The following is a 24,919-nucleotide window of genomic DNA, read 5'->3' as shown; positions in this document are numbered from 1 at the left end:
AAAATTTTATTTTGATCATTTAAAATTTTCTTTTACTTCAGAAATGCTTGACTTTTTGATTTGTTAACATAGCACAACAGCTATTTATTTATTTATTTATTTATTTATTCATTTGAGGTCGGGGAAATTTCCCCCCTTTTTAGTAATGGTCAGGTTCTTCATCCATTGGGAAGACTAAACATAAAAATGTGCTCCCCTAAGTAGATGGCTAGGACATGATTGTAGTTATTCTTTCCTTATTCCTTGTGATAGGCTACAGAAGCTGAGCTGCTTTTCTTGCTGGAAGATCTCTCCCACAAGGTGGAGAATATGCTGACACCTTCTGTTGCCAGGAGAGTCCCCTTCCTCAAGGTAAGTATAGGCAGAAGCACAGGCCCTGACTTTAGTGGACTTGAAAACAAGTAGGTCTTAGTAATGAATAAGTTAGCATTTTCTTTGGCATAATGTTTGGGTCACTGGGTAGCATGGTGGCAGCCTCATTGCCAGACCATATTCACCTTGTGTAGAAAGAAACTCTGAAATAGAAAACAAAAAAGCCACCCAAAACAGGGAAGTATATTTCTAAGTGCCCAAGCATTCCTGAATCCTCTTCTGTACTTGGGTTTTGGTTTTAACAGCCTCCCAAACTAAGCCCATGCCCATACAAATGTGCCATAGCATCTGGTGAAGCATTTGGGTGGTGCAAACAACAAAATGTGAAAATTTTAGGTGTAAACATTTAAGCATTAACACACCCAGTTACTTGGTCCTTTCTTGTTTGTACTTATTATTTGCTCTATATTCTTATCAGCCTAAATTATTTCTATTTCTGTGTGAGCTTTATCTCCTTAGTAATTATGGGTCTATACTTCTCAAACAGTAGTTGTACTCTACAGAAGGCAATATCTTTGTTATTTGATGACAAAGATCCTTCTTTCAGAATAGAGTCTCAGGCAAGCAGTTAAGTTGTTTATCCACGCTACCTGGTGGCATAGGCTTAACTAACCCCATAGTGAGCTTTTAATTTCAGGGAAGCTATCCAGCAGTTTCTTCCCCAGTAACTCTGAATTTATTATAGGGTAAAGGAAACCAGAATATTGGATTGTCACATGTCCAACAGAGAACTGGCCAAGAAATTGTTCATTGTATTATTCAACTGCTGACCCCAATGTGTAACCATCTGGAGAACATTCACAACTATTTTCAGGTCAGAAGCCTATCTTATTATTATGGAGACTTAGAAATTACTAAGTTAACAAGATACTTCATTTTTGGTTAAGAAATATTGAAAGAAAATGAGGGCAATTGCTGAAGCAACTGTCCTAAAAGCATTTTTTCCTTTTAGTGCTTACCAGCTGAGAATCACAGTGTAGTTGATGGTCCAGGAATGCAAGCTCAGGAGTACCGCCTAATGTCTTCCTGTTATCAGAGGCTACTGCAGATTTTTCATGGGCTTTTTGCTTGGTGAGTATGTGGCAGGTATGAAAGGTAGAGACAATCCAGTATGTACTTGCTTTACTTGACAGTCACCAAGGAACTGAGGTATAGAAAAGAAGGAAAAGGCTCCAAAAACGGAGGGTAAATATGATGCTTTATTTTTGGAGTGCTTTTGTCTGCATCATTTTATTTGATCTTGCATCCTCTGTATCTTATGGAGTTGCTATTATTTACTTATTTGAAAATTATATGACTTGCTTTTGGCTAGCCAATTTGACCATCAGATTCTTAGCTGAGTTTGTAGGGGCAAACTTTTTGTAATAACACTGGAGAGATTGTTACTTAAAAAGTTCTGGATAAATTCTAGATTATGTGGTAAAGAACTGAGCACAGTTGGAGCTGGGGTATTTGTGGGTGCCTTCATGGAAGCAATGGGACTTCATCTGGCCCTTGAAGGGTAGATGGCCTCTGAGGAAGGCACAGACTGGGTGAAAGGAGAAATGAGGGAATTGTGGTCTTTAAATGCTTTTGTTCCTCAGGGCTGGGCCCTTACTCCTCTGTCCTCATTAATAAGTTTCCTGGGCAATCTCACCCAAGCTTAAATTTGTGCTAAAATTTGTCTTCTGAGCTACAGGCACTTATATTCAACTGCCTACGCAACACTCTTAGATGTGTCTTTAACACCTCATACTCATCACATCCAAAATGAAGTGTTTCATCTTTACCAGCGCTCCTTCAGCTTTGCCTGGCTAGGTAAATGGCACCACCAGCTGTCTCAGGCAGAAACCAGAAGCTATTCTTTGTGCCTTCCTTTACTGTCCATATTTTTTCTCTCCCACATCTGATCACAAAATCCTGTTGTTTTATGTTCTAAATAGCATCTTAATAGCCATCTCATTCTCCACTGTTTTCAGACTCCCATCATCTCTCACCTGGACTAGATTAGTTTCACATTTGGTCTCTCTGCCTCCAGGTGCCCTCCCATGGTCCTTTCTTTACACAGCAGTCAGAGTAATCTTCCCAATGCAAACCCAGTCTTATCCTGTCCCAACTTTTGTTTCTGATTGCCCTTAGATTTTACTTTTTATTATTACTTATTGATTGATTTTTAGAGAAACAGGAGAGAGAGAAACATTGATTTGTTATTCCACTTGTTTTTTCATTCATTGGTTGCTTCTTGTATGTGCCCTGATTGGAGATCAAACCCTCAACTTTGGCATATCAGGATGATGCTCTAACCAACTGAGCTACCCAGCTAGGACCCCCTTAGATTTTTCTTGAGTTCAAACTCTTACCTAGATTCTAAGACCTTTTATTATTTGACTGCTATTCTACTTGTCTTATACCCTATATAGCTTTCATCTGGAAGGCTTCACACATTCTCATCCTTCTACCAGGATCCCCACATTTCTTGATCCCCATTCATTTCTAACTCAGATTTTTCTGAGTTAGAAAAGCATTCACTTCCTCAGGCATCTTCTCTGACCCCTAGGCCAGGTAAGCCTCCTTCCTGCCTCTCTGACCCCCCAGTTCTCTTCTATTACTCTGGTATCCTCTTACGATGAAACTTATTACTTGTTATAATTACTTGTTCATTCATCTTCCCCTCTGGATTGTGAGTTTTTTGAGGGCTAAGACCAGTCGTTGTATCCTCAATACTTAAGAACAGAGCCTGATAAAGATTTGAATAGATGCTTCATCATGGAAATATACTTATGGCAAATAAACACATGCAAAGATGTTTAATAGCATTAATTATTTAGGAAATACAATTAAAAATCATTGCATGGTTAAATTAAAAAGGTGTACCTTTTTTCTTTTTTAATCCTCACCTGAGGATATTGTTCCCATTGTTTTTTTTAGAGAGGGAGGAATGGGGATGGAGGGAGAGAGAGAAACATTGATGTAAGAAATCAATTGGTTGCCTCCCACACACCCCCCCCACTGGAGCTAGGGATCAAACTCACAACCGTGGTACTTCCCCTTGACTGGGAATCAAACCCGAAATTCTTCAGTGCATGGGCCAATGCTCTACCACGGAGAAATACCAGCCAGGGTGGTACACCCACTTTTAAAAAAACTTTCAGTTCCTTAAGAAGTTAGCCCAGGCCCTAGTCGGTTTGGCTCAGTGGATAGAGCGTCGGCTGTGGACTCAAGGGTCCCGGCCTCGATTCCAGTCAAGGTCACATGCCCAGTTGGGGGCTCGATCCTCAGTAGGAGTCATGCAGGAGGCGCCAATCAATGATTCTCTCTCATCATTAATGTTTCTAACTCTCTCTCCTCTGAAATCAATAAAAATAAAAAAATAATAAAGAAGAAGTTACCCCTGGAGCCCCAGCTGGTTTGGCTTGATGGAAAGAGCGTCAGCCTGCGGACTGAAGGGTCCCGGGTTCAATTCTCATCAAGGGTACATGCCCAGGTTTCGGGTTCGATCCCCTGGGGGTGGGGGACCTGCAGGAGGCAGCCAATCAATGATTCTCTGTCATCATTGATATTTGTATCTCTCTCTCCCTCTTCCTTCTTCCCTGAAATCAATGAAAAAATATTTTTTAAAAAAAGAAGTTAGCCTTGGACAGGTAGCTCAGTTGGTCAGAGCATCCTCCTGATACTCCAGGATTGAGGGTTCACTCTCCCATCAGGGCACATACAAGAAGCAGCCAGTGAGTCCATGGATATGTGGAACAACAAATCAATGTTTCTCTCTCTCTGTCCCTCGCCTTTCTTCCTCCTGTCTCCCCTCTCTCTGTCTCTCAAATCAATAAATAAAAAATTAAAAAATAAAAAGTTAGACATACACCTACCATACAACCCAGCCATTCCATTCTTAGGTATTTACCAAAGAGAAATAGGAGCATATGTCCACACAAAGTCTTGTGCACAAGTGTTTATAGCAGCTTCATTTGTAATAGCTCCAAACTAGAAACCACTCTATGTCCATTAATCAGTGAATGGATAAACAAACTATGATATATCCCTATGGTGGAATACTACATACAACAATATGGAAGAAAAAAGAATTATACTGAATTAAAAGCAAGACCATAAGAGTCCAGTCGGTGTGGCTCATTGGTTGAGCGTTGACCCGTGAACCAGGAGGTTACGGTTTGATTCCCTCTCAGGACACATCCTTGGGTTGCCAGCTCGAGCCCCTGTAGGGGGCATGTAGGAGGCAGATGATTAATGATTCTCATCGATGTTTCCATCTTTCTCTCCATTTCCCTTTCTCTCTCTGAAATCTGTGAAAAAAAGAAAGACCATAAGAGTATGTGTTATTTGAGTCCATTTATATGAAAGTCTAGAAAAAGCATGTTATTGTGACAGAAGACAGGTCAGTGGTTGCTTAGCATTGGGCGGGAGAATGGAGGGAGGGATGGTTTACAAACGAATATAAGGAAAGTTTTGGCAGTAATGGATATGTTCATTATTCATTGTGATGATGGCTTCATGGGATTATATGTAAGTCAACTGGTAAATTAAATGTTTTGAATACATGCAATTTATTGTATGGCAATTATTATACCTCAATAAAGCTGTCCAAAGAAAAAAGAACCTGACCTATAATAGGCCCTCAGAATATACTTGTTGAAAGGAAGAAAGACTGACTGTCACTGGTGATGTGAACATTTTTCTAGAGGAGCAGATCTAGGGAGTCAGAATGTGCTAGGCCTTGAAGATTAGGCAGAAGAACTTGAAAGTTGTCCAGGGAAGCAGTTTTGAGTTTTATGATCACACCATGATATAATGAAAGCAGTGTTGTAGGAAAATCCTTTTGGCAGGATTTTTCAGGGTGACTAGAAAGGAATGCAAAAAGACCAGTCAAAAGGTGTCGCCATGATCTAGGCGTGTGATGGTAAGGACCTGGCCAAGAGTGATGGCCTTGGCTTGGAAAGAAAGGGACCAGAGGAAAGATAATCTGAAGATAGAATAGTTAAGACTTGGAGAAGGAATAAGTTCTTTATTGAGCACCTATTATGGATTAAACCCATGGTTCTCAACCTTCTGGCCCTTTAAATAAGTTCCTCATGTTGTGACCCAACCATAAAATTATTTTCGTTGCTACTTCATAACTGTAATGTTGCTACTGTTATGAATCGTAATGTAAATATCTGATATATGGGATGGTTTTAGGCGACCCCTGTGAAAGGGTCGTTCGACTGCCAAAGGGGTCGCGACCCACAGATTGAGAACTGCTGGATTAGACATTGATTTCACAATTTGACAAAATTATTCCTGGTGGTTTGTTTGTTTAGAGAAGACTAAGACTTAAGTCTAAAATGTAGGGAATGAAGGAGAGCATTTTCCCTTGAAATTAAACCTAGGTGAACTGTTAGGTTTTGATGGAAAGACTGTTTTAGGTACATTTCAACTTCTAGTCTGATACACAGAGCTGTCTGAATTTGGCTCTTTACTACTTTCAGTACTTTAGTTCTGCTTTTTCTTCTGTTGACTTACTGGTGGTACAGACTAGAGGCCAGGATCTTCAAATGCTGTCCAAGCAATCTTACTAAAACTAAGTTAAACCATCTTACCTTGACTTTCCCTTAGGAGTGGATTTTTTCAAGTTGAAAATCAGAATTTACTGTACTCAGCCCTCGAGGTCCTTTCTAAACGACTGAAGCCGAGAGAGCGTGACCAGTCCTTGGAGCAACTGCTTAGGTGGGTCCAACTACATATCCCAGAGAGTTTCCCAGGACACTCCTAGGAATAAGATTTCTTGAAAAAAACTTGGGTGTCTCTTGGTAGAGAGGGAAATTGATAGAGTATTCAGATAAATCCTGAAGCATTATACACTGCTGAACAAATCATTCTAAATCTTCATGTATCTTTCATCATATAAAGTTTGTATTTTCAGGTAATGACGACAGCACTGACCACCTACAGTCAATTCTTGACTATCCTGAGACCTGCTCTGTCTCCCAGTAGGGTTGGGTAATTAGGTAGCAGCTAGTTGTCACTGATTGCCTGTATCCTTTCCCCAAACTTGGCAGAAAAAGAGCCTAGGTTGAGGGCTAGGCAGTGGAGGAGGGAGCTGAGGAGATCTAAGGGGCATTGCTCCCAGCCTCCTATCCCAACTTCAGAGTTAATTGAGTCATTCTTTCACCTCCCCTGAGAGCCTACCAGTGTTCGGCAAACTGGCTCTTTGGCCCCTTGAGTGTGGCTCTTCCACAAAATACCGACTTCTGCGCATGGGGCATGAAGTTTCAGTCGCACTGTACGTGCCCGCACGTGGTATTTTGTGGAAGAGAGAGCCGCATGTGGCTCGAGAACCGCAGTTTGCCGACCACTGGGCCCTAGGCCATCACTGGATCTGCAATCAATACTTGTCATCTCTACCTTTAAGGCAGGACTTTATTTCATTTTAAATATACTACTTTTAAATTTGTTTGACCTCCTTCCCACCAATCAATCAGAAGTTGACTTTAGTTTTATGTCAGTTACAATTTTGGATTAATTGTGACTCCTATCTCCCGTTACCTCAGTGTATTGAAAGCTGACCATATATGGTATATTTATTAAAAGCTCTGCTTTATAATTTACTTTTGCTTTGTCCCTATGAACCCAGAATTTAAATATTTTTCAATGTGTTGCTTAAGGCCTTAAAGAGCAAGTAATTGATCCAGGTTGCACATATAAACATGGCCTAGACTAGTACATGGGAATCTTTGTATACATGACCCCTTCGAGGCCAGCATTCTACCCATTGGACTCTGTACTGTTCTGGCTTTCTCTTACAGGGAAAGAAGGTTGCTACTAAAGCACCTGAAAATGAGGATTCTGATTAACCATCACTTAAATGGACTTGGATAACTCATGAATTTAGATTATACTTGTGATGCTTTATTTATTTATTTTTTTTTTCTTTTTTCCCTTACAGCCAAAGCTTCCATTACTTGCAGAATTTCCATCACAGCATTCCTAGTTTCCAATCTGCTCTTTATCTCATCAGACTTTTGATGGTCATTTTGGAGAAATCTAGAACTCCTACTCAGAACAAAGAAAAAATTGGTGATTTACCCAGATTCTCTTTTCCCCCCCTTCACAAATAGGATTAATATCTCAAGCTCGTAAGCTTGGGGCTTCCTAGGACCTTATATGTAAACTAGAGGCCTGGTGCATGGGGGTTGCGGTGGGGGTGGGGGTAGGTCTCCCTCAGCCTGGCCTGCATGAGATAACTTTGTCTTGTTTCTCCAACAGCTTCCCTTGCCAGACATTTCCTCTGTCGGATGTGGCCAAGTGGGGAAAAAGAGAAGAGCAGTATTCTTAATGACCAGCTCCATGCTTTGCTGAGGTAAGGTGCTCTGTTCATCTCCATGAGCCAAGCAGTCTTCCATTTGCCACTGTTGGGGTCCCTCATCTGGGCAAAGACTAAGAAATTACCTTGGTTAGGGAGAACTTGGAAGCAATGAAGTCAATTTGAAATTAACAAAATTTAGGAAAGGTGGATCATAAGATCCTCTAGTTCTGTTTCCATTATCATTATTATTATTGAGTTAAAAAGGAAGAGGAGTCTGCAGTTATATCCTGCTTTGTTAACCAGCGAGTCAATTATTTATTGCCTACCATATCCAAGACACATTCATCACTTCCAAGGTGTCTAACTGTATTTTTAATTGAGACATTTTTTTCCTGCCTCCTGTCATGTTTCTGGAACCTTTATTTTAAAATATTTTTAATGTTAGTAGTTGTTTTCAAGCTTAATACCTGGTAATAGATCAAGAAAAAAATCTTGGTTTAGAAATTCTGTAACATGTGTTCATACTCCTGTGGCTGTCAATGCAGCATCTACCTGGAGCACACAGACAGTGTTCTGAAGGCCATAGAGGAGATTGCTGGTGTTGGTGTTCCAGAACTGATGAACTCTTCTAAAGATGCATCTTCTTCCACATTCCCTACGCTGACTGGGTAAGAGAGTTCTCTCCTCCAGTTCTTTTCAGTACAGTCATACTGTCCAATATATGTAGTTTCCAAGTAACTACCTTACTTTTCATCTGATCCTGATAGAGGTAGTAGGTTCAGTTAACACCTAAAATAAATATGGAACTAGGAACCTAAAGTTTTGATTTTCTCACCACTTCTCCACTGCTCTTTCTATACCACCACACTATCTCCCTTCATAAAGTTAATTCCATTGTTTCAGAGGCCATCTTTTTGTGCTCATTTTTAAATTCTTATCAATTCCCCATCCTCTTACAGTCAACCCCAGTGAAAGGACATTCAGAGAGGTGGGAAAGGAAATAACATTTGGTTCCTTGGCTTCTTCCCAGGTAGCTCTTTCTAACCAGTGCATCATTGTGTGGGCATGCATGCTCTTTCCCTCTTCTAGGCACACCTTTGTCATTTTCTTCCGTGTAATGATGGCTGAACTAGTGAAGACAGTCAAAGGTCTTCAGGCTGGCACAGCAGCAGACTCTCAGCAGGTGAGTCAAATACTCCCACCCCAAGAAATAGACTTTGGATTACAGTAAGACCTCAATATCGTTGATAGGTTCTTGGAAACTACACCTTTACGTGAAACTTTGTATAACTGAACCAATTTTACCATAGGCTAATTGATATACACAAGAGTTCAGTTTCTATAGCATATTTCTGATCACAAAACCAAACTTGTAAATAAAGACCTACAATACTTATTAAACATTGAAATGAATATGAGCTATACATATATTTAAGAAAGACTAATAAAAACAAGTAAGATAATTATTTTCCACTTATACCAGTTCAGAGTCAGGATGGTCAGAGCCAATTCTGGCAGCTCAGGGTGCACGGAGGAAACCCACCCTAGACAGGATGCTCTTCCACATCAGGGCTCACACACACTCAGACAGGATCATTAGACATTCCAGTTAAGCTAATGTGCACATCTTTGGGATGTGGGAGGAAACGAGTGCTGGAGAAGACCTATTCAGACATGAGGAAAATGTGCAGACGGCACCCAGAAAGTGGCCCTGGCTTGAATTGATTTCCCCCCCATTGCTACAACAAAATAATGCTGTTACTCAAGGACCTGCTGTACTTTCTTGGGTCCGGGGTTTCTCCTAAGCTATTTCCTTTGATTTACTGAGAGCCAGGATTTTTTTTTCTGGCTTCATATCCTTTCCTTCTAATTGGAAGTGATGATTGGGTTCTGTTTTCCCTGGTTACTGCACGGGGAAAAGCCTGGACTGCTCCGTAGGCCCTAGCTTTGGGAAAAAAATGTCTGATTGCAGCTTCGTGTGCCCGGCAGTGTGCTGCTCGTGAGCCGGCTTGAGGTAAACAAGCCTGTTTGAGATGCAGTGGTCCGGGGCCTTGGTAGCCTGCTAACCAGAACTAAACTGGAACCACTAAGAGCACAGGCTTTCATAGGGAATCACTGAAGCCACAGGGAGCTGATGGCCAGTAGGTATATTTCAGAGGCTTTTCTCCTCCTGGATATTACTGAAGAGGAGTCATTTTATTAGAAAGTCTCATAAGGTATCCTGATGTTGTCATATATACACAGGCCTCAGATCCATCTGGGGGGTGCACTAGTTGCCTCATCTATTTAGCAGGGTAATTGGCTTATCTCTCTGAATATTTGTATGATTCAAGAACCATGTATTAGTAGGAATACAGAAAGAGACATATTTGTTGTGATTAGAGGTGCCTATATATTTGGCTGTCCCCAGGTTCATGAAGAGAAGCTCCTCTACTGGAACATGGCTGTTCGAGACTTCAGCATCCTCATCAACCTGATAAAGGTGAGTATGGAGGCTCCTTGACCCATCTCACTGGCTGCAGAAACCAACAAGGGTCCTGGTTTCCAAATGGAATCTCCCTGCTCCTCTCCCTACCCTGCCTTGGGGACCTGCTCTCTCTGTCGTCTTCCCTTGTGGACCTACCCATCCTGGACCACCCCTTCTTCTCTCCCCAAGTAATATCTTTTTCCTTCTCTCCCTTCCTCCTTATCATCTGTGCCACAGTACTTACTATTTAATGGCTCCTTGCACATGTCATTCCCCCAGTCCCCCCACATCTTGGGTCCTCTGTAATCTGCCACATACCCTACTATCTCCCTCTTCCAACCCTGAATGCCTTCATTACCCTGCACACACTCTGCTCTCACCTCTTCAAGGATTTTGCTCAGGCTACTCCCCGAACTTACCATGTCGGACTCTCCTTTCCACCCTCATCCACTCTTTCTTAAGGCTTCAGATCAACGTTTTGAACCTCTATAATGTCCTCTTCTTAACATCCCACTTGGAATCAATTACTGGTTCTTTTTTGCTCCCCTCTTCCTTTTCTTGAACTTTAATTATGATGATTACTTTATTCTTTGTGATTAATTTAACTGTTGACAGGCCTTCTTCATTTTAGAATTCTCTACCATACCCAGAGTTGCGCTTTGCACAATGAGAAAAAAGCTGGGGTGCTCAATGAAGCAGACCTCAGCTTTGGTTTCTTGCCTTTCATCTCTCCAGGTGTTTGATAGTCGTCCTGTTCTGCATGTCTGTCTGAAGGTGAGAGGATGACCAGAGCCCACTTTGGTATTTACTCTTCTCTGGACAGGGCATCAGCTGGGAAGAATTGCTTAATACTTTGCTCACAAGCCAGAGTCTCCAGAATCTGTGCTAACAGATGATAGTGTAGAAAAAACAGTGGATACATTTTCTTATACTAGTTGGATAACAAGAGAACCAATTTTCCTATGACTTTGAAAACTTTTGGTTCAAGTTTTAGAACTAGGAGGCGTGGCTTCAGGAACAATAATCACTCCCTGCCATTCCTTCCCAGGCAACAGGGAGGGAGGAGGAATACATGATTCCTCTTTTTAAAGCCATGGGTAAGAAAAAATAACTAAAAATTAAATAAATAACGCCTATGGGTGGCTTCTTGAATGTGAGAGCTGATATCTTCATAACTGCTGAACTCTCAATTGACTAACCCAAGATTTGATGGTATATCCAGTGGGTTAAGAGCTAGTGTTATGGGAAGAATGCCTTTTCCCCATTCCTGATGGTTCCTTCAAAGTGAATGTCACCGTATTCTTATCTCCTGGCTTCTGCCTTTTTACTCACTCCACCCTGATGCTAGTGTAGGAGATGGGTGAGTAGGGGGAGTGACTTATCTGATTGGTAAATTTGGCTATTGGGCATGTGCTTTCTTAGCTTTACCCAATTTTTTCTTCTTGGGAGTAAGTTGTCCCCAGGGAGCTGGGATTCCCCTCTGTTCTTCTGTACCCTCATTCTTAAGGTGAGCAAGGCCCCTCCCCATTAGCTGTGTCTAGGTTAGTTAGGTAAATCTGCCTAATTCTTGGAATAGTTAGCAGGCCCATTTAGTTTTACATTAAGCTACATTCTCCAAATTAACCTTTTGGACACCTCCCAATTTATTTCTTATGCACAAAAATAAAGTATTTGGATGATGTTATGTTGCTTCAGGCAGGGGCTTTTTAGGTGAAAGACCTTAGCTAGCGTCATCACCAGTGTTTCTTTTTTCTTCAGTATGGGCATCTCTTTGTGGAAGTATTTCTGAAGCAGTGTATGCCGCTCCTAGACTTCAGTTTTAGAAAGCACCGGGTAAGAACTGGGCAGAGAACTAAAACATTCTCTATACAGTTTGTTCAGAAGATACATGCATGGTGTCTCTTGGACTGGGCATGGGGGCAGTACATTTGCCCAGGTTCTGGGCCACTCTTCTACCTGGGCACCTTTGTTCTACTTCACCTGTCACCCATTTAGATGGAATATTCCAAAGTAAGCTGAGCTGAGACCCCTTCTGGTTGAAACCCACCTTCCTTCTTCTACTCCAGATCTGGGGGTGGTCGTTCCCTATAGCTTGATTTTATTGTTTTGCTGCACTCCCAGGACCTCTATCGGTGTGTTGTTTGCTTATTCTTTTGTGCTTCTCTGGGTCTACTTTCAGGAATAATTTTTTTTAACCCACTTATTTCATAAACTCTTTGCTGTTATAATGGATAATCTTGAGAGTTTTGTTTTTTGTTTTTATTTTAGTCAAGTGAGATCCAGGGCTAGAGTAGTGAAATAGGATAAAAACATGATTTCTTCCATATATTTATCAAATTGAACTTTTTAGAACACTCTTACAGAATTTGATTGCTTTCTCATAACCCAGAAATAAAGGAGGGAGGACAGTTAGAAAGCACTTCTATTTAGGGCCAAATTAAGATGATTATTGATATACAGTTGAACTTCCAGGGTTTATCCTTTTTGGAGCCCTTGATTGCAAGGGTATCTTGCATCTAAAATGAAATGAGAGTATTTCAAATGGCACTTATGCATTTTGTTGGTTATAGGAAGATGTTCTGAGCTTACTGGGAACCTTCCAGTTGAACACAAGGCTGCTTCATCACCTGTGTGGGCATTCCAAGGTAAGAGGAAAAGCAGATCACATTACCTGCCTGCTTGTTGGCTTCATCAACAGTTGTGATTGGGAGATACATAGGCTTCAGTTTCTTCTTCCTTTTTTACATGTCTAGAGCCTTTATTTCTGAGACCGTATCTGCCCAAAGGCAGTTTATTTAAAGTGGTCAAATCTTTAGGTGCTGGTTAAGAATGGACAATCATCTAGAGAGGAGTTTTCTGCATCTGAAATTTGACCCAAACTCCATAGCTCTATTTCCTTCTTTGGTGAGAGAGAGAATATTGGTGTATGTGTTACTGCTACAAAATACATAGGGTAGGAGGAATTATGTAAGTAATGACTGTGGGAGATAAGAGGTGGTTCTAAAAGTAGCTTCCTTAGCACTTTTCAGCTGTACTGCTTGTCAAGAAACACATCTATCTTCTGTGAGAACATTTTAGCATTACAGGACTTTTCCACTTGCAGACTACAGCTGAACCATTGTCTCTTTTTGTCTGAACCATAGAGTTCTGCAGTCACTGGCAAACCAAATGATATTGGATCCAGTTTTTATTACTCACCTCCTCCCCTGGTTCTAACTTTAGAAGGTACTGAACAGTGAAATTTTAAGAACTCTCTGAGCTAAACATGATTGATATCTGTTGTTTAATATCAGTGTAATTAATACATGTTCAAGAATATTTTAGGTCAGTTCATTGATAGTCAACGAGAGGTTATGAAGAGAAACCTAGAGGTGGTATGTGTTCTAAGCCCTCTTAGCTTGAAAGACAACTGCCACTCTCCTTGGAGTACTCTGCCAAACTACTGCTGTTTGATGGGACATGTCTCTGGCCTATACTGGCAAGGCTTATGCTCTTCTTTCTACAGTGTTCAGAATGTCAGGAATGCAAGTTTCTGTATAGGAAATGTGGAAGCATGATGAGTAATCGGATGAGTTAGGTGCATTTGTTTCCATTTAGATTCATCAGGACATGAAACTCACCAAACATGTGCCTTTTCTCAAAAAGACCCTGGAGCTGTTAGTTTGCAGAGTAAAAGCCATGCTTATCCTCAACAATTGCAGGGAGGCTTTCTGGCTGGGTAATCTCAAAAACCGGGACTTGCAGGTAAGCCTGGGCCCTGCCAGCAATAATCTCCTACTCCCTTTCTTTGTGAGAGCATTGGGAGGTATGTAAGGGAGGATGTGCTTTTCTCTTAAGTCTGGGCCGTTTAGATCTTTAAGTTAGAGTATATTGCCTGTGGGCCCTGGTCACAGGCTGCACCCCTCATCCCAGCCAGCAAAGGCACCAAAACAAGCCATTGATACTAACAAGGCCTCAGATATAGAGAAGCCAGATCCATAAAACCTCTCTCCTCAGCCAGAGAGGTACCTATAAGTCAGTGGTTCTCAACCTTCCTAATGCCGCGACCCTTTAATACAGTTCCTCATGTTGTGGTGACCCCCAATTTCATTGTTACAAATTGAACATAATTAAAGCATAGTGATTAATCACAAAAACAATATGTAATTGTATATGTGTTTTCCAATGGTCTTAGGCGACCCCTGTGAAAGGGTCGTTCGACCCCCAAAGGGGTCACGACCCACAGGTTGAGAACCTCTGCTATAAGTCCTACTGAGGGTAGATTCATAATAACATTTTTGTATATGGACAAACTTTAAAAAATTGTTTTGGATTTTTTTTCTAAACCAGTCTGTCTTAAAGTATTCTTTGACTAATTTTAACAAGTGAGCATTTCCAAGGTCTTTCAGTTGTCTTGACTGAATGAAATCTCGTGTTGCTTATAGTACTGCTTTGGAGTTATAGCAGTTTTGAAGTAGGGTCCAAGCCCTTCTTCTTCTTTTTTTTTTTTTTATATATATATATGTTTTTATTGATTTCAGAGAGAGGAAGGGAGACAGAAACATCAATGATGAGAGAGAATTGTTGATTGGCTGCCTCCTGCACATCCCTTACTGGGAATCAAGCCCACAACTCAGGCATGTGCCCTGTCTGGGAATCAAACCTTTACTTCCTGGTTCATGGGTCGATGCTCAACATTGAGCCATCCTGGCCAGACCAAACCCTTAATCATGCTTATAATACTGGTATCTGAGCTTTATAATCTTAAATGTGAAAAAAAAATAGCATCCCATAGAATTAGCTTTCTTTCTTCACATCAACCTTATGAGATAAGTACTATTGTTTCCATGAGAAAATTGAAGCTCCGAGAGGTTAAGTAACTTACCTAAAGTCATTAAGCAATAGGTGAGTGGATTCAAGGTTTGAGTTCATACAGTCCCGTTCCAGAGTAATTGTTCTTAAATCACTTCAGTGTACTCTCCTTCAGCCTCTATATGGCCACCCATGGTTGGTGTGTTGGTGCTCATATACCTTAAGGTATTTGGGAAATTTTAGAACTAAATTCAACATTAACTGAGGGAGTCTAGCCTTGTAAAATCTAGCATGATATTAGAATACAAAGGTGGACTTTTTGTAAAAACTGCATATTGTATCAGAGCCACACATATCTCAGAAACTTTGGGTTGAGGATCACTTCTCTAGATGCTGGGTCCTACTTTGGTGCCATGTTTGATGACATTTGAATGGCTAGAATATCTTCCTTTGTATTGCCCATAAGCTAAGCATTTCTCCCACATGTGATCACTTTAACCCCATTTATCTTGGACCATCCACATTTAGGGTGAAGAGATTGTATCACAGAATTCCCAGGAAAGCAGAGCAGATGAGAGTGAGGATGACACATCATCCCAGGTCTCCAAGAGCAAAGCAACTGAGGTATCTCTACATAAGGCACCAGAGTGTGGCATTGATGTTGCATTTTCTTAATTATTCTGAGTTGGTAAAGTGTAGAAGTTTCCCTGTTTCTGTTTATAATCAAAGGCTTCTATGCCTATCTTCATCACCTCCCTCCAAAAAAGCTTCTGTGCTTCTATGAGTTCTCTGGGGTCCAGGAAAAAACCCTCCCAATTAAAATCATTCTCGAGTATCTCAAGTTGTGACATTGTTATAGAGTTGAAAACTCCCTTCCATTATAACCTATTTTTTCTGAATTCATGTCTAAAATCATTTTAAAAGGGAGGATAGAATGTTCTGTGAATATTGAGAAGAATGAGTTAAACCATTTAAATGTTCTATATAAAATAGAAATGTGAATACATTTGGTAGAAGTACAGAATCAAAAACTGCCACTACTGAGGACTAAAATAAGAGTAGGGGTCCTTATTCTTTTCTGGACTACTACAAATACTTTTTCAAAATATATATATTTTTTATTTCAGAGAGGAAGGGAGAGAGAAAGAGATAAAAACATCAATGATGAGAGAGCATCATTGATCAGCTGCCTCCTGCACACCCCACACTGGCAATCAAGCCACAACCTGGTCATATGCCCTAAGCCACATCAGCATAATACAGATATTTTTAAAACTTTAAAGAAAGCTAGAGAAAAAGGTATCCTATATAATAAAAGGCTAATATGCAAATTGGCCAAACGGCAGAATGACTGATTGCTGTGATGCACACGGACCACCAGGGGGCAGACGCTCAATGCAGGAGCTGCCCTGTGGTGGTAGCACCGCTCAGCCAGAAGCCGGGCTCATGGCTGGTGAGCGCAGTGGCCGTGGCCAAAACTGTCAGTCGGACATCCCCGAGGGCTCCCAGACTGCAAGAAGGCACAGGCCAGGCTGAGGGACCACCCCCCTCAAGTGCACGAATTTTGTGCACTGGATCTCTAGACTACATATCTAAAAGCCTAAGCGACTGGCCGGTAGCTATGACGTGCACTGACCACCAGGGGCCTGACGCTCAACGTAGGAGTTGACCCCTGGTAGTCAGTACGCTCCCACAGCGGGAGCACTGCTCAGCTGACAGATGGGTGCCAGGCGCTGGGCTGATGGCTGGGAGTGCAACTATGAGCCTCTCCCTCAGACACTCCCCCTGCATGCCCAAGTGGCGGCGGCAGCAGGCGCAGTGGGGCCGGGATGAGTGGGAGTGGCACAGCACCCAACCCGGGCTCCGGCTCCTCCCGGGCTGCCTGCTGTCTCCCACACTATTTTGTGCTATATTGAATCAACTCGAACAGCAGGCTGGAGCCCTACAAGCTGGCGGGTAAGGCCGGGCTGTGGCAGCACGGAGGTCCACTAATCCCCGGCCAGGCCGAGGGACCCCACTGGTGCACAAATCTGTGCACCGGGCCTCTAGTATGTTTATAAAGTTTGGGTACAATTCAGCTGAGTTACAGACACCAAAAAACTCAGATTTAAGAACCCTTGCTGTGGAATCTCTATAATGCAATTTGAGGCTGCTGCAGAAAGGTCATCGAGTATAAAAAATTTTATTATATGGTCCTCTGTATCTTTTTCTCATAAAAAAAAAAAAAATTTGAGACAGGCAGTATCCTATTTCTCCTAAAATCCCTCCCAGATTAGAGTTACAGGCCAGAGAAAATTTGATGCTTGATTACTGCTGAGGTACACCAGATTTTTAATTTACAAACTTTTTTTTCTTTTCTTTTCTTTTTTTTTTTAGAAATGACAGCAACTCCCTGGTGTGGGCCGGAGGGTTCATCGGGAATATATATATATATATTTTTTTAAACATATTTTTATTGATTCCAGAGAGGAAGGAAGAGGGGGAGAGAGATAGAAACATCCACGATGAGAGATAATCATGGATTGGCTGCCTCCTGCAAGTCCCCCACTGGGGATCAAACCCACAACCTGGGCAGGTGCCCTTGACTGAAATCGAACCTGAGACCTTTCAGTTCACAGGCCAACGCTCTATCCACTGAGCAAAACCAGCTAGGGCTCTTTTTCTTTTTTTAATACTTACCCGAGGATATTTTTTCCATTGATTTTTTTTTTAATTCTGTTTTTATTGATTTCAGAGAGGAAGGGAGAGGAAGAGAGATAGAAACATCAATGATGAGAGAGAATCATTGATGGGCTGCCTCCTGTACGCCCCTCACAGGAGATTGAGCCCACAACCTGGGCACATGCCCCTGACTGGAATGATACTTGGGACCCTTTAGTCCGCAGGTCGATGCTCTATCCACTGAGCCAAACCAGTTAGGGCTCCAATGGTTTTTTTAGAGCGTGAAAGGGAGGAAGGAGGGGGAGAGAGAGAGAAAAAAAAATGGATGTGAGAGACACACATCGACTGGTTCCCTCCCACACATGCCCTAACTGGGGCCAGTGATTGAGCCTACAACCGAGGTACATACCCTTGGCCAGGAATTGAACCCTCGAGCCTGCGGTCTATGGGCTGATGCTGTCTAACCACTGACCAAAACTGGCCAGGGCCAGAATTTTTAAATTTTTTTTGTTCAGGTTTTTTAACAGATTTCAGAGAGGAAGGGCAAAGTAGAGAGAGAAAGAATCATCAAAGATGAGAAAGAATCATTGATCAGCTACCTCCTTCAGGCCCCCCACTAGGGATCGAGTCTGCATCCCAAGCATGTGCCCTGACCGGGAATCAAACCATGACCTCCTGGTTCATAGGTCGACATCCAACCACTGAGCCACACCAGCTGGGCCAGAATTTTTAATTTTAACAAACATTTCATTCTATATTAAATACCCACTATGTTCCTGTGTCACATACATGCAGTAGAGCAGAAGGACCATGGCTTATTTTTAAATTACACAAATTTGGTTGTTGCAGAGTGGCATTAATCAGTTTCAAATGGCCTCCCTCCATAGTCTTGGATTAGAGGTCATGATAAAAAACTCATTTTTCAGATGAATGATTTAAAACTTACTAATTTTGGTAACATTGATACAGTATAGTTTTAAGTCCTGTGAGAGCAGTATTATACAGGCTCACTCAGATGACCTAAAGTATTTAATTTTCCTTTGCCCTTAGGATGGTGAAGAAGATGAAGCAAGTGATAGAGAAAAGGAGCAAAATAGTGATGAGAGTGACGACGAAGACACTGATTAGACCACAGAAAGTTGGATGCCTCCTCCTTATCTCTGCCAGCCTCTTAGCATTTTGTGTTCAGGATTTGAAATCTGTCTACCTTTCTCACTAGAAGCATCCTATTTTGTCCTTAAAGTGGGGACTTTATTGATGTTTATACCAGTTTTACAAATAAATTGTTTTAAGCCCTGGCTCAGGATTCCAGTGTAGCATTCAGTGCTGTACTGCGGAGTAGTCATGATTCTGGACTTTAGGAGCTAGTTTTGAATTTATTTTATAATTTATGTTTGTACCAGTTTTACAAATAAATTGTTTTAAGTTTTGCTTCAGCTACTTCTTTCCTCTTTCTGGATTTCCTTTACTTAGGGATTAGATGAAATTGAATTGGGTTTTCAGCAGAAAAATAATGAAGACCGGTGCCAACATTAGTTCTACCAGTGTAAATCATGTTTTCTATTGTAAGAATTATCTTTCTTTGCGATAAGAAGATCTTTGTGTTCTTTTTAGAGGAGTGATAAATTTCTTGTCAATGCCCAAATAAGGTTAAAAATGAATATTTTGGCTGCTTTAAAAAACTGTTTGGTCATCGTGTAGATGTAAGACAAAGGGGGAAAAGGCACCATCAAACTCTCATGTTGAATTTGTATATGTAATGGTTATTTCCACATTATTCTGAGTTATACCTATAATCAAGTTATAACTATGTACAAAATTACTTATAGTTTCTTAGAAATAGAACATTAGGAGTACACTTGAGCTAAGATGGAAAGTCTCACATCTTTGGTCAGAAAGCCCAGTTTCAGTGCTGCTACCAAGTTCTTGCTGAGCTACAAATATTGTTTAATACTTGTTAACATTTTTTGGTACTTTCTTATAATATTTGTTAATATTTCTACCCACTTTGGTATTCTCTAGTGGTATTAGGAAGTGGCTGTTTAGATGTTTGTTTTTCAAGTAGAGAAAATTTTTGTGTTTTGTTTTTAAAATTAATCCTTAACCCACATATAGATTTTTGACCCCTTCATCCTCAGGTATATCGAAATTGACGTCTCTTTCCTTGACACACCTTTGTTTCCCCAGTTCATTATGGATGTTTTAAGTGAGTTCACACTAGGCTTATTTATATGGTTTGTTTAATGGTTCTTTATCACATGTACATGTCAATGCTAATTTGACTCTCTTTTAAATGGTTGTTCAACATTTCAATGGAAATTGTTCTTCCTTGCTCTGTCACTGGCCCTTTTTTGGACGGGAAGGGAGGAAAGAGTCTCCTGAATTTTCACTGCTTTACAGAAAAGCAAGATGGTTGGGGCAATGTCAGTTTCCTTTACATGGACAGGTTTCTGCAAGCTTCAGGCACATAGCAAAGGGAATGGTGTGAGGAACAGGAATCAGGTGGGGGGCCCTTTACTTGGAGTGTTGCAAGGCAAAGGTACACTTCTTGTATGTTGCATACAGCAAGAGAATAGAGCGCAGCATCTGTTTGCACATGGTCACTGTCATCTGAATCTGAGGTTCCTTAAGTCCAGTGGGCCACTGGTGCTCCCGGCTGATGATTTTGCAAAAGGCTGACTTGTCTGAAACTCTGAAGGTCCCAGTCCACTTTGGAGGCTGAGCCGTGATGACCCTGCCAAAGACCGAATCCACTCCACTGAGGCGGACAGGCTGGGGCTTCCTGACCAGTCCTTTCTTGTTGTTTATGGTTCGGAGCTCTGATGTGTGGCAGGGTAACTTGGGACTCACCCCAGGTTCCAGGAATGGGCTATCTAGGACTAGAGTGACCTCTTGAAAGCACAGCTGCACTTCAAGGTCAGAAGGGGTGTGTGGGAAGCAGGGGGAAGCCCTAAAGGGGTGCTTGGAAGAAGGTGTAGGTGTTGTGTGCCGCAGCCATTGGAAGCTCTCATCCAGAGGGGTCCATGGTGACCAGAGCTGGTATCCTGCCATTGATAGTCTAAAGGAAAGGAATCAGAACATGGAATTTCCCTAGCATGGTTTTGGTGAGGGCATGGCCATTCAAATTCACATTTTTCACACTGACTTTAACTTACTCTAGTCCCCATAAACAGTCCAATAGATGTTAGGGTACTAGTATCTCTAAAGAGTAGTAAGGGATGGTAACAAGTCTTGAATCTATCAAGTGCCATGTGTACTAAAACTTTATTAAACCTATCACAAGTCTTTGAAGGTAGATTTTAACCCATTTTACAGATGAGGAATACAGAGGTGGGCAATAATAATAAATATACAATAGTTAATAAGTAATACAAGAATAAACTTGTGTATTCACACTGTAAACCAACTTTTGCCCACCCCTGTAGATTTGCCCTAAATGGAGTATCCCAGTTCACCATTAGGATCTGTGCTGTTGATAACTGCTAAAGACACCTCTGAGGTTGCAGAGGCTGCTGGCGCTTCAAGATGAGACATTAATTGTGATTAGAAGCTCAGAAAGGCCCCATCTTACCCAATATGTGGGACTCTGAATCCCATGTACTTATACCAATGGTTCTCAAAATATGATCCCGGGACTAGCACCTTTCAAACTCAGAAACTCTGGGGGTAGGGCCCTGCAATCTGTGCTTAAGTAAACCCTCTGGGGATTCTGATGTACTTATAGTTTGAGAACATATACTGCTCCTCTTAAGGAACTTATGCTTTCACTATTTTTAATTAGCAAGACAGTCTCTTGGCCCTAAAAACCTGTTTTCTGACATAAGGGAGCTGTTCTTTCAGAACCCTGAGCTACTTATGCCATCTCAGAGGAAGTATACCAGGCTGGTAGGAAAATAGTTTCCAAAGGCCAGTCTAAATATTTCTAAAGATTTTTCTGGTTCTAGATGTGTTTTGTTTTTGTTTTCTTACCTACGGGAGACCCACTCGCTAAGAACTTTATTTTTCTGTTCCTTTTGAAGATAAAGGTCTGGGAGGATGTTGCTAACTCAAAAATGTACTCAAGTAGAACTTGGATTTTCCTTCAATCTACCTTAAAATTGTCAGTATATAAAGGGTTTTCCTGCCCTAACAAGTCTGGCTCAGTGGATGGAGCGTCGGCCTGCGGACTGAAGGGTCCCGGGTTCGATTCCGGTCAAGGGCATGTGCCTTGGTTGCAGGCACATCCCCAGTAGGTAGTGTGCAGGAGGCAGCTGAGTCGATGTTTCTCTCTTGTTGATGTTTCTAACTCTCTATCCCTCTCTCTGCCTCTCTGTAAAAAATCAATAGATGTGTTTTCTAAAAAAAATAAAAAATAAAGGTTTTTCTGAATTCAAGAGACGCTAACATTTATTGAGCATGCACTATTATGTTAAGGGACATAACAGATCCCTTTTCTTTTATTTATTTATTTTTATTTTTTAAAAATATATTTCATTGATTTTTTACAAAGAGGAAGGGAGAGAGTTAGAAACATCAATGAGAGAGAAACATTGATCAGCTGCCTCCTGCACACCTCCCGCCCTTGGCCGGAATTGAACCTGGGACCTTTCAGTCCACAGGCTGACGCTCTATCCACTGAGCCAAACCGGTTAGGGCCCTTTTCTTTTTAGCCAAGTGTATTTCTCTGTCCCTTCTCTTTTCTCCAAAAGGAAACAGCAGCAGATTTGATTCCATCCAGTAATGGTGTGACAAATTAACACCTCCACCATCCTTTATGAGACAGTAAAGTTCATTTTTTAAAAGGAATTGGTAACATTTCAAGCCAGAAGACCTGCTCTAACAGTGGTTAGTATAGAGATTTGTTGATTTCCTCCAACTGGTGTCTCCTGAACTATGCTGGCCTTTTTGCATACTGTGTTCAAATGTCTGGGCTGCTTTAGGATGAGAAACTGACACCCCAGGGGTACTTATCTATTCCAAACAGCCTACCAAAGGCGTCTGATGCTTGAGATCATGACCCTGAGAGCATACAACCAGGATCAGTGCCACTCTGGTACACAACCATGGCAAGGTGGTGACCAAAATAAGTATCCTTTTCCTGACTCACCTTTAACAAAAGAGGCTAGAGGTGTTAAAAAAAAAAAAAAAAAGGGCTTTGTCAAATGTCCAGCCTAAGTATTCAGCAGAACCGGCATGGGATGAGAAGGGCTTCTCACCCCAGGTCTTTCCACCACTTTCAGGCAAGTTTACATAAAGATGGTTCACACTCCCTTCACCTCATCCCCCCTCCTACCACCCAGAACTCACTGTCATCCTCTCCAAGGGGGATTGAACCTAGGAAGTCTATTCAAACTGCTCTAATAACTCCCCAATGGGAAACCGTGTTCTGGCCAAAAAGGGTTCCCCTTCATACTAGTCCTCCAGTTCCAAGGAACCGGGCCCCCCAATGTCCCCACCTGGGAAAGAGAAGGCAACGTCAAAGAGTCGCTGAGGTCCTTGTAAACTGCAATCCAAGGGGCTGAAGCTGCCTGTTGTGGGGGAAGCTTCCCGTCCCAGCCGGAAAACAGGCTTGTTCCCTGGGAGTCCCCTACCCCGGGCCGGGCCGGGGCCAGAGGGCTCTGGCTGAGGAGGTGGAGGTGGCGGTGGGAGCCCAGGCCCAGTCCCACCATCCGGGCTGGGAGCTCACCTGCTGAACTCCACGGCCATACGCTCCAGAGTGGAAGCTGCTGGTCCCCGCCGCATCTTTTCTCCACCAGGCGCCTGGCAACCGCCTTTGTGACCCAGGACCCTGGGGGCGGGGGGAGGGGGGTGTAAAGACCCGAGCGGCGCAAGGGGTTGGGGAAGTAGGGGGGCGGGGCCGTCTGGGCTGGACTCCCCACCGCCACCTCCTTGGAATGCCAGGTCCAGAAGTGCAGGTTCGAATCCCGCTTCCTCCAGCACCTCCCTGCTGCGCTACATCGATGTGCCTTTGATCTAGTTGCAGAGCAGGGGCCTGCCCACTTCAAGGGGTGTGGTCAGGAACGTGCTTCAAAATTCCGGGACCGATCGTTAGTTTAAAAGTCTTTATTAAACCTGCTCAGTAGGTGTTCAGGCAGAGTTACCCAGACTTCTGAAGGCTTTTGTTGCTGCATTGGAATGATCCCCGTGCAAGGAGACAGAATGTACTAGTATAAATGCACGCCTATCTAGAACAGGAAAAAAGATGCATGTCTTCTTCCCTTGACTTCCTGACTGAAAAATCTATTAAACCTCAGAAAGACGATGCTGTCCCATCCTCACCAAGCTGAAAAACGGAATCTTTCAGCATAGTATGAGTGATCTGACAACTTTGACAGCATCACTCAATTACCTGGACCGCTGAGGGAAGACAGATCTACCCAGTTGACTCCTATATCCTGATGCCTGGCTACCGCACTGCCTGGCAGGCAGGAGGTACTTGGGGAGGAATTAACTAACGGCCCACCTGCCCTTCCCTTAAACACCCAGACGTTGGCCTTGCACTTTGGGAACTATATAACACAAATTAGAGCTGTCACCTTTCGTCTGGCTCTTTGGGTGAAGCTGAAGTGCGGAGACTGGGGACTAGGGGAGGGGTCAGGCTGAGATTCTGGTTTGGAAGTCAAGATAGTCTTAAGAAGCTTGTCAAGAACTGTCAGATGCTGTGTGTGTGTGAGTGTGTGTGTGTGTGTGTCCCTGTAGAAGGAGAGCTAAGTGGAGATTGGAGGAGTCGTCAAACTGCAGAGATGGGCAGAGAATGACGACTCTTGGAAGAGACAAAAATGATTTTGAATTACAAACTTTTTTTCAGTAAGTTTTTAATTTTCCTCTTGTTATTTTAAAAGCAAATAAAATAGTTTTTATTGCACAGGTTTTCTTGTTTTATTTTTTTAAATATATTTTATTGATTTTTTACAGAGAGGAAGGGAGAGGGATAGTTAGAAACATCGATGAGAGAGAAACATTGATCAGCTGCCTCCTGCACGCCCCCTATTGGAGATGTGCCTGCAACCAAGGTACATGCCCTTGACGGGAATCGAACCTGGGACCCTTCAGTCCACAGGCCTACGCTCTATCCACTGAGCCAAACCAGTCAGGGCATGCACAGTTGTTTTTTTAAAATATATTTTTATTGATTTCAGAGACGGGAGAAGGACAGAGAAATAGAAACATCAATGATAAGAGAGAATCATTGATTGGCAGCCTCCTGCACGCCCCACACTGAGGATTGAGCTCCCAATCCGGGCATGTGCCCTGACTGGGAATCAAACCGAGACCTCTTGGTCCATAGGTTGATGCTCAACCACTGAGCCACACTGGCTGGGCAGGATATCGTTTTCCATTGTTTTTCAGAGAGTGGAAGAGAGGAAGGG

The 24,919-nt window shown here is 42.2% G+C and overlaps 2 protein-coding genes across 2 annotated transcripts in view; one reads left to right on the top strand and one right to left on the bottom strand.

Annotated features, from left to right (window-relative positions):
- FANCD2 (Fanconi anemia complementation group D2) overlaps positions 1–18,829 on the top strand; it is a 67,469-nt gene extending 48,640 nt beyond the window's left edge. The window contains exons 30-44 of the mRNA XM_014451328.2: positions 253–351; positions 1,058–1,186; positions 1,325–1,443; positions 5,962–6,072; positions 7,292–7,422; positions 7,612–7,705; positions 8,197–8,319; positions 8,741–8,834; positions 10,062–10,133; positions 10,854–10,892; positions 11,877–11,951; positions 12,689–12,763; positions 13,716–13,862; positions 15,438–15,533; positions 18,621–18,829. Of these exons, the coding sequence (XP_014306814.1) occupies positions 253–351; positions 1,058–1,186; positions 1,325–1,443; positions 5,962–6,072; positions 7,292–7,422; positions 7,612–7,705; positions 8,197–8,319; positions 8,741–8,834; positions 10,062–10,133; positions 10,854–10,892; positions 11,877–11,951; positions 12,689–12,763; positions 13,716–13,862; positions 15,438–15,533; positions 18,621–18,698 (1,482 nt within the window). The 3' untranslated portion in view covers positions 18,699–18,829. The remainder of the gene's footprint in view (positions 1–252; positions 352–1,057; positions 1,187–1,324; positions 1,444–5,961; positions 6,073–7,291; positions 7,423–7,611; positions 7,706–8,196; positions 8,320–8,740; positions 8,835–10,061; positions 10,134–10,853; positions 10,893–11,876; positions 11,952–12,688; positions 12,764–13,715; positions 13,863–15,437; positions 15,534–18,620) is intronic.
- Positions 18,830–19,986: 1,157 nt separating this feature from the next.
- Positions 19,987–23,291, bottom strand: FANCD2OS (FANCD2 opposite strand). The gene is made up of 2 exons (XM_006083849.3): positions 23,236–23,291; positions 19,987–20,628 (listed from the first exon to the last, which is right to left on the bottom strand). The coding sequence occupies exons 1-2, from the start codon at positions 23,289–23,291 to the stop codon at positions 20,085–20,087; spliced, it is 600 nt and encodes a 199-aa protein (XP_006083911.1). The 3' UTR covers positions 19,987–20,084.
- Between the last annotated feature and the right edge of the window lie 1,628 nt (positions 23,292–24,919).

Source organism: Myotis lucifugus, unplaced genomic scaffold (assembly GCF_000147115.1).
Source record: "Myotis lucifugus unplaced genomic scaffold, Myoluc2.0 scaffold_8, whole genome shotgun sequence".
In the NCBI taxonomy this organism is placed as follows: Eukaryota; Metazoa; Chordata; class Mammalia; order Chiroptera; family Vespertilionidae; genus Myotis; species Myotis lucifugus.
The sequence above is the reverse complement of the archived record's forward strand: the minus strand, read 5'-3'. Positions and strand labels throughout refer to the sequence as shown.

Bases quoted from the DNA above. Each gene is read 5' to 3' on its own strand.
- FANCD2OS (XM_006083849.3), bottom strand. From the start codon at position 23,291: ATGCGGCGGGGACCAGCAGCTTCCACTCTGGAGCGTATGGCCGTGGAG. The intron at 20,629-23,235 runs GTGAGCTCCCAG...CCTTTCCTTTAG, and splicing joins ATGGCCGTGGAGTTCAGCAG to ACTATCAATGGCAGGATACC.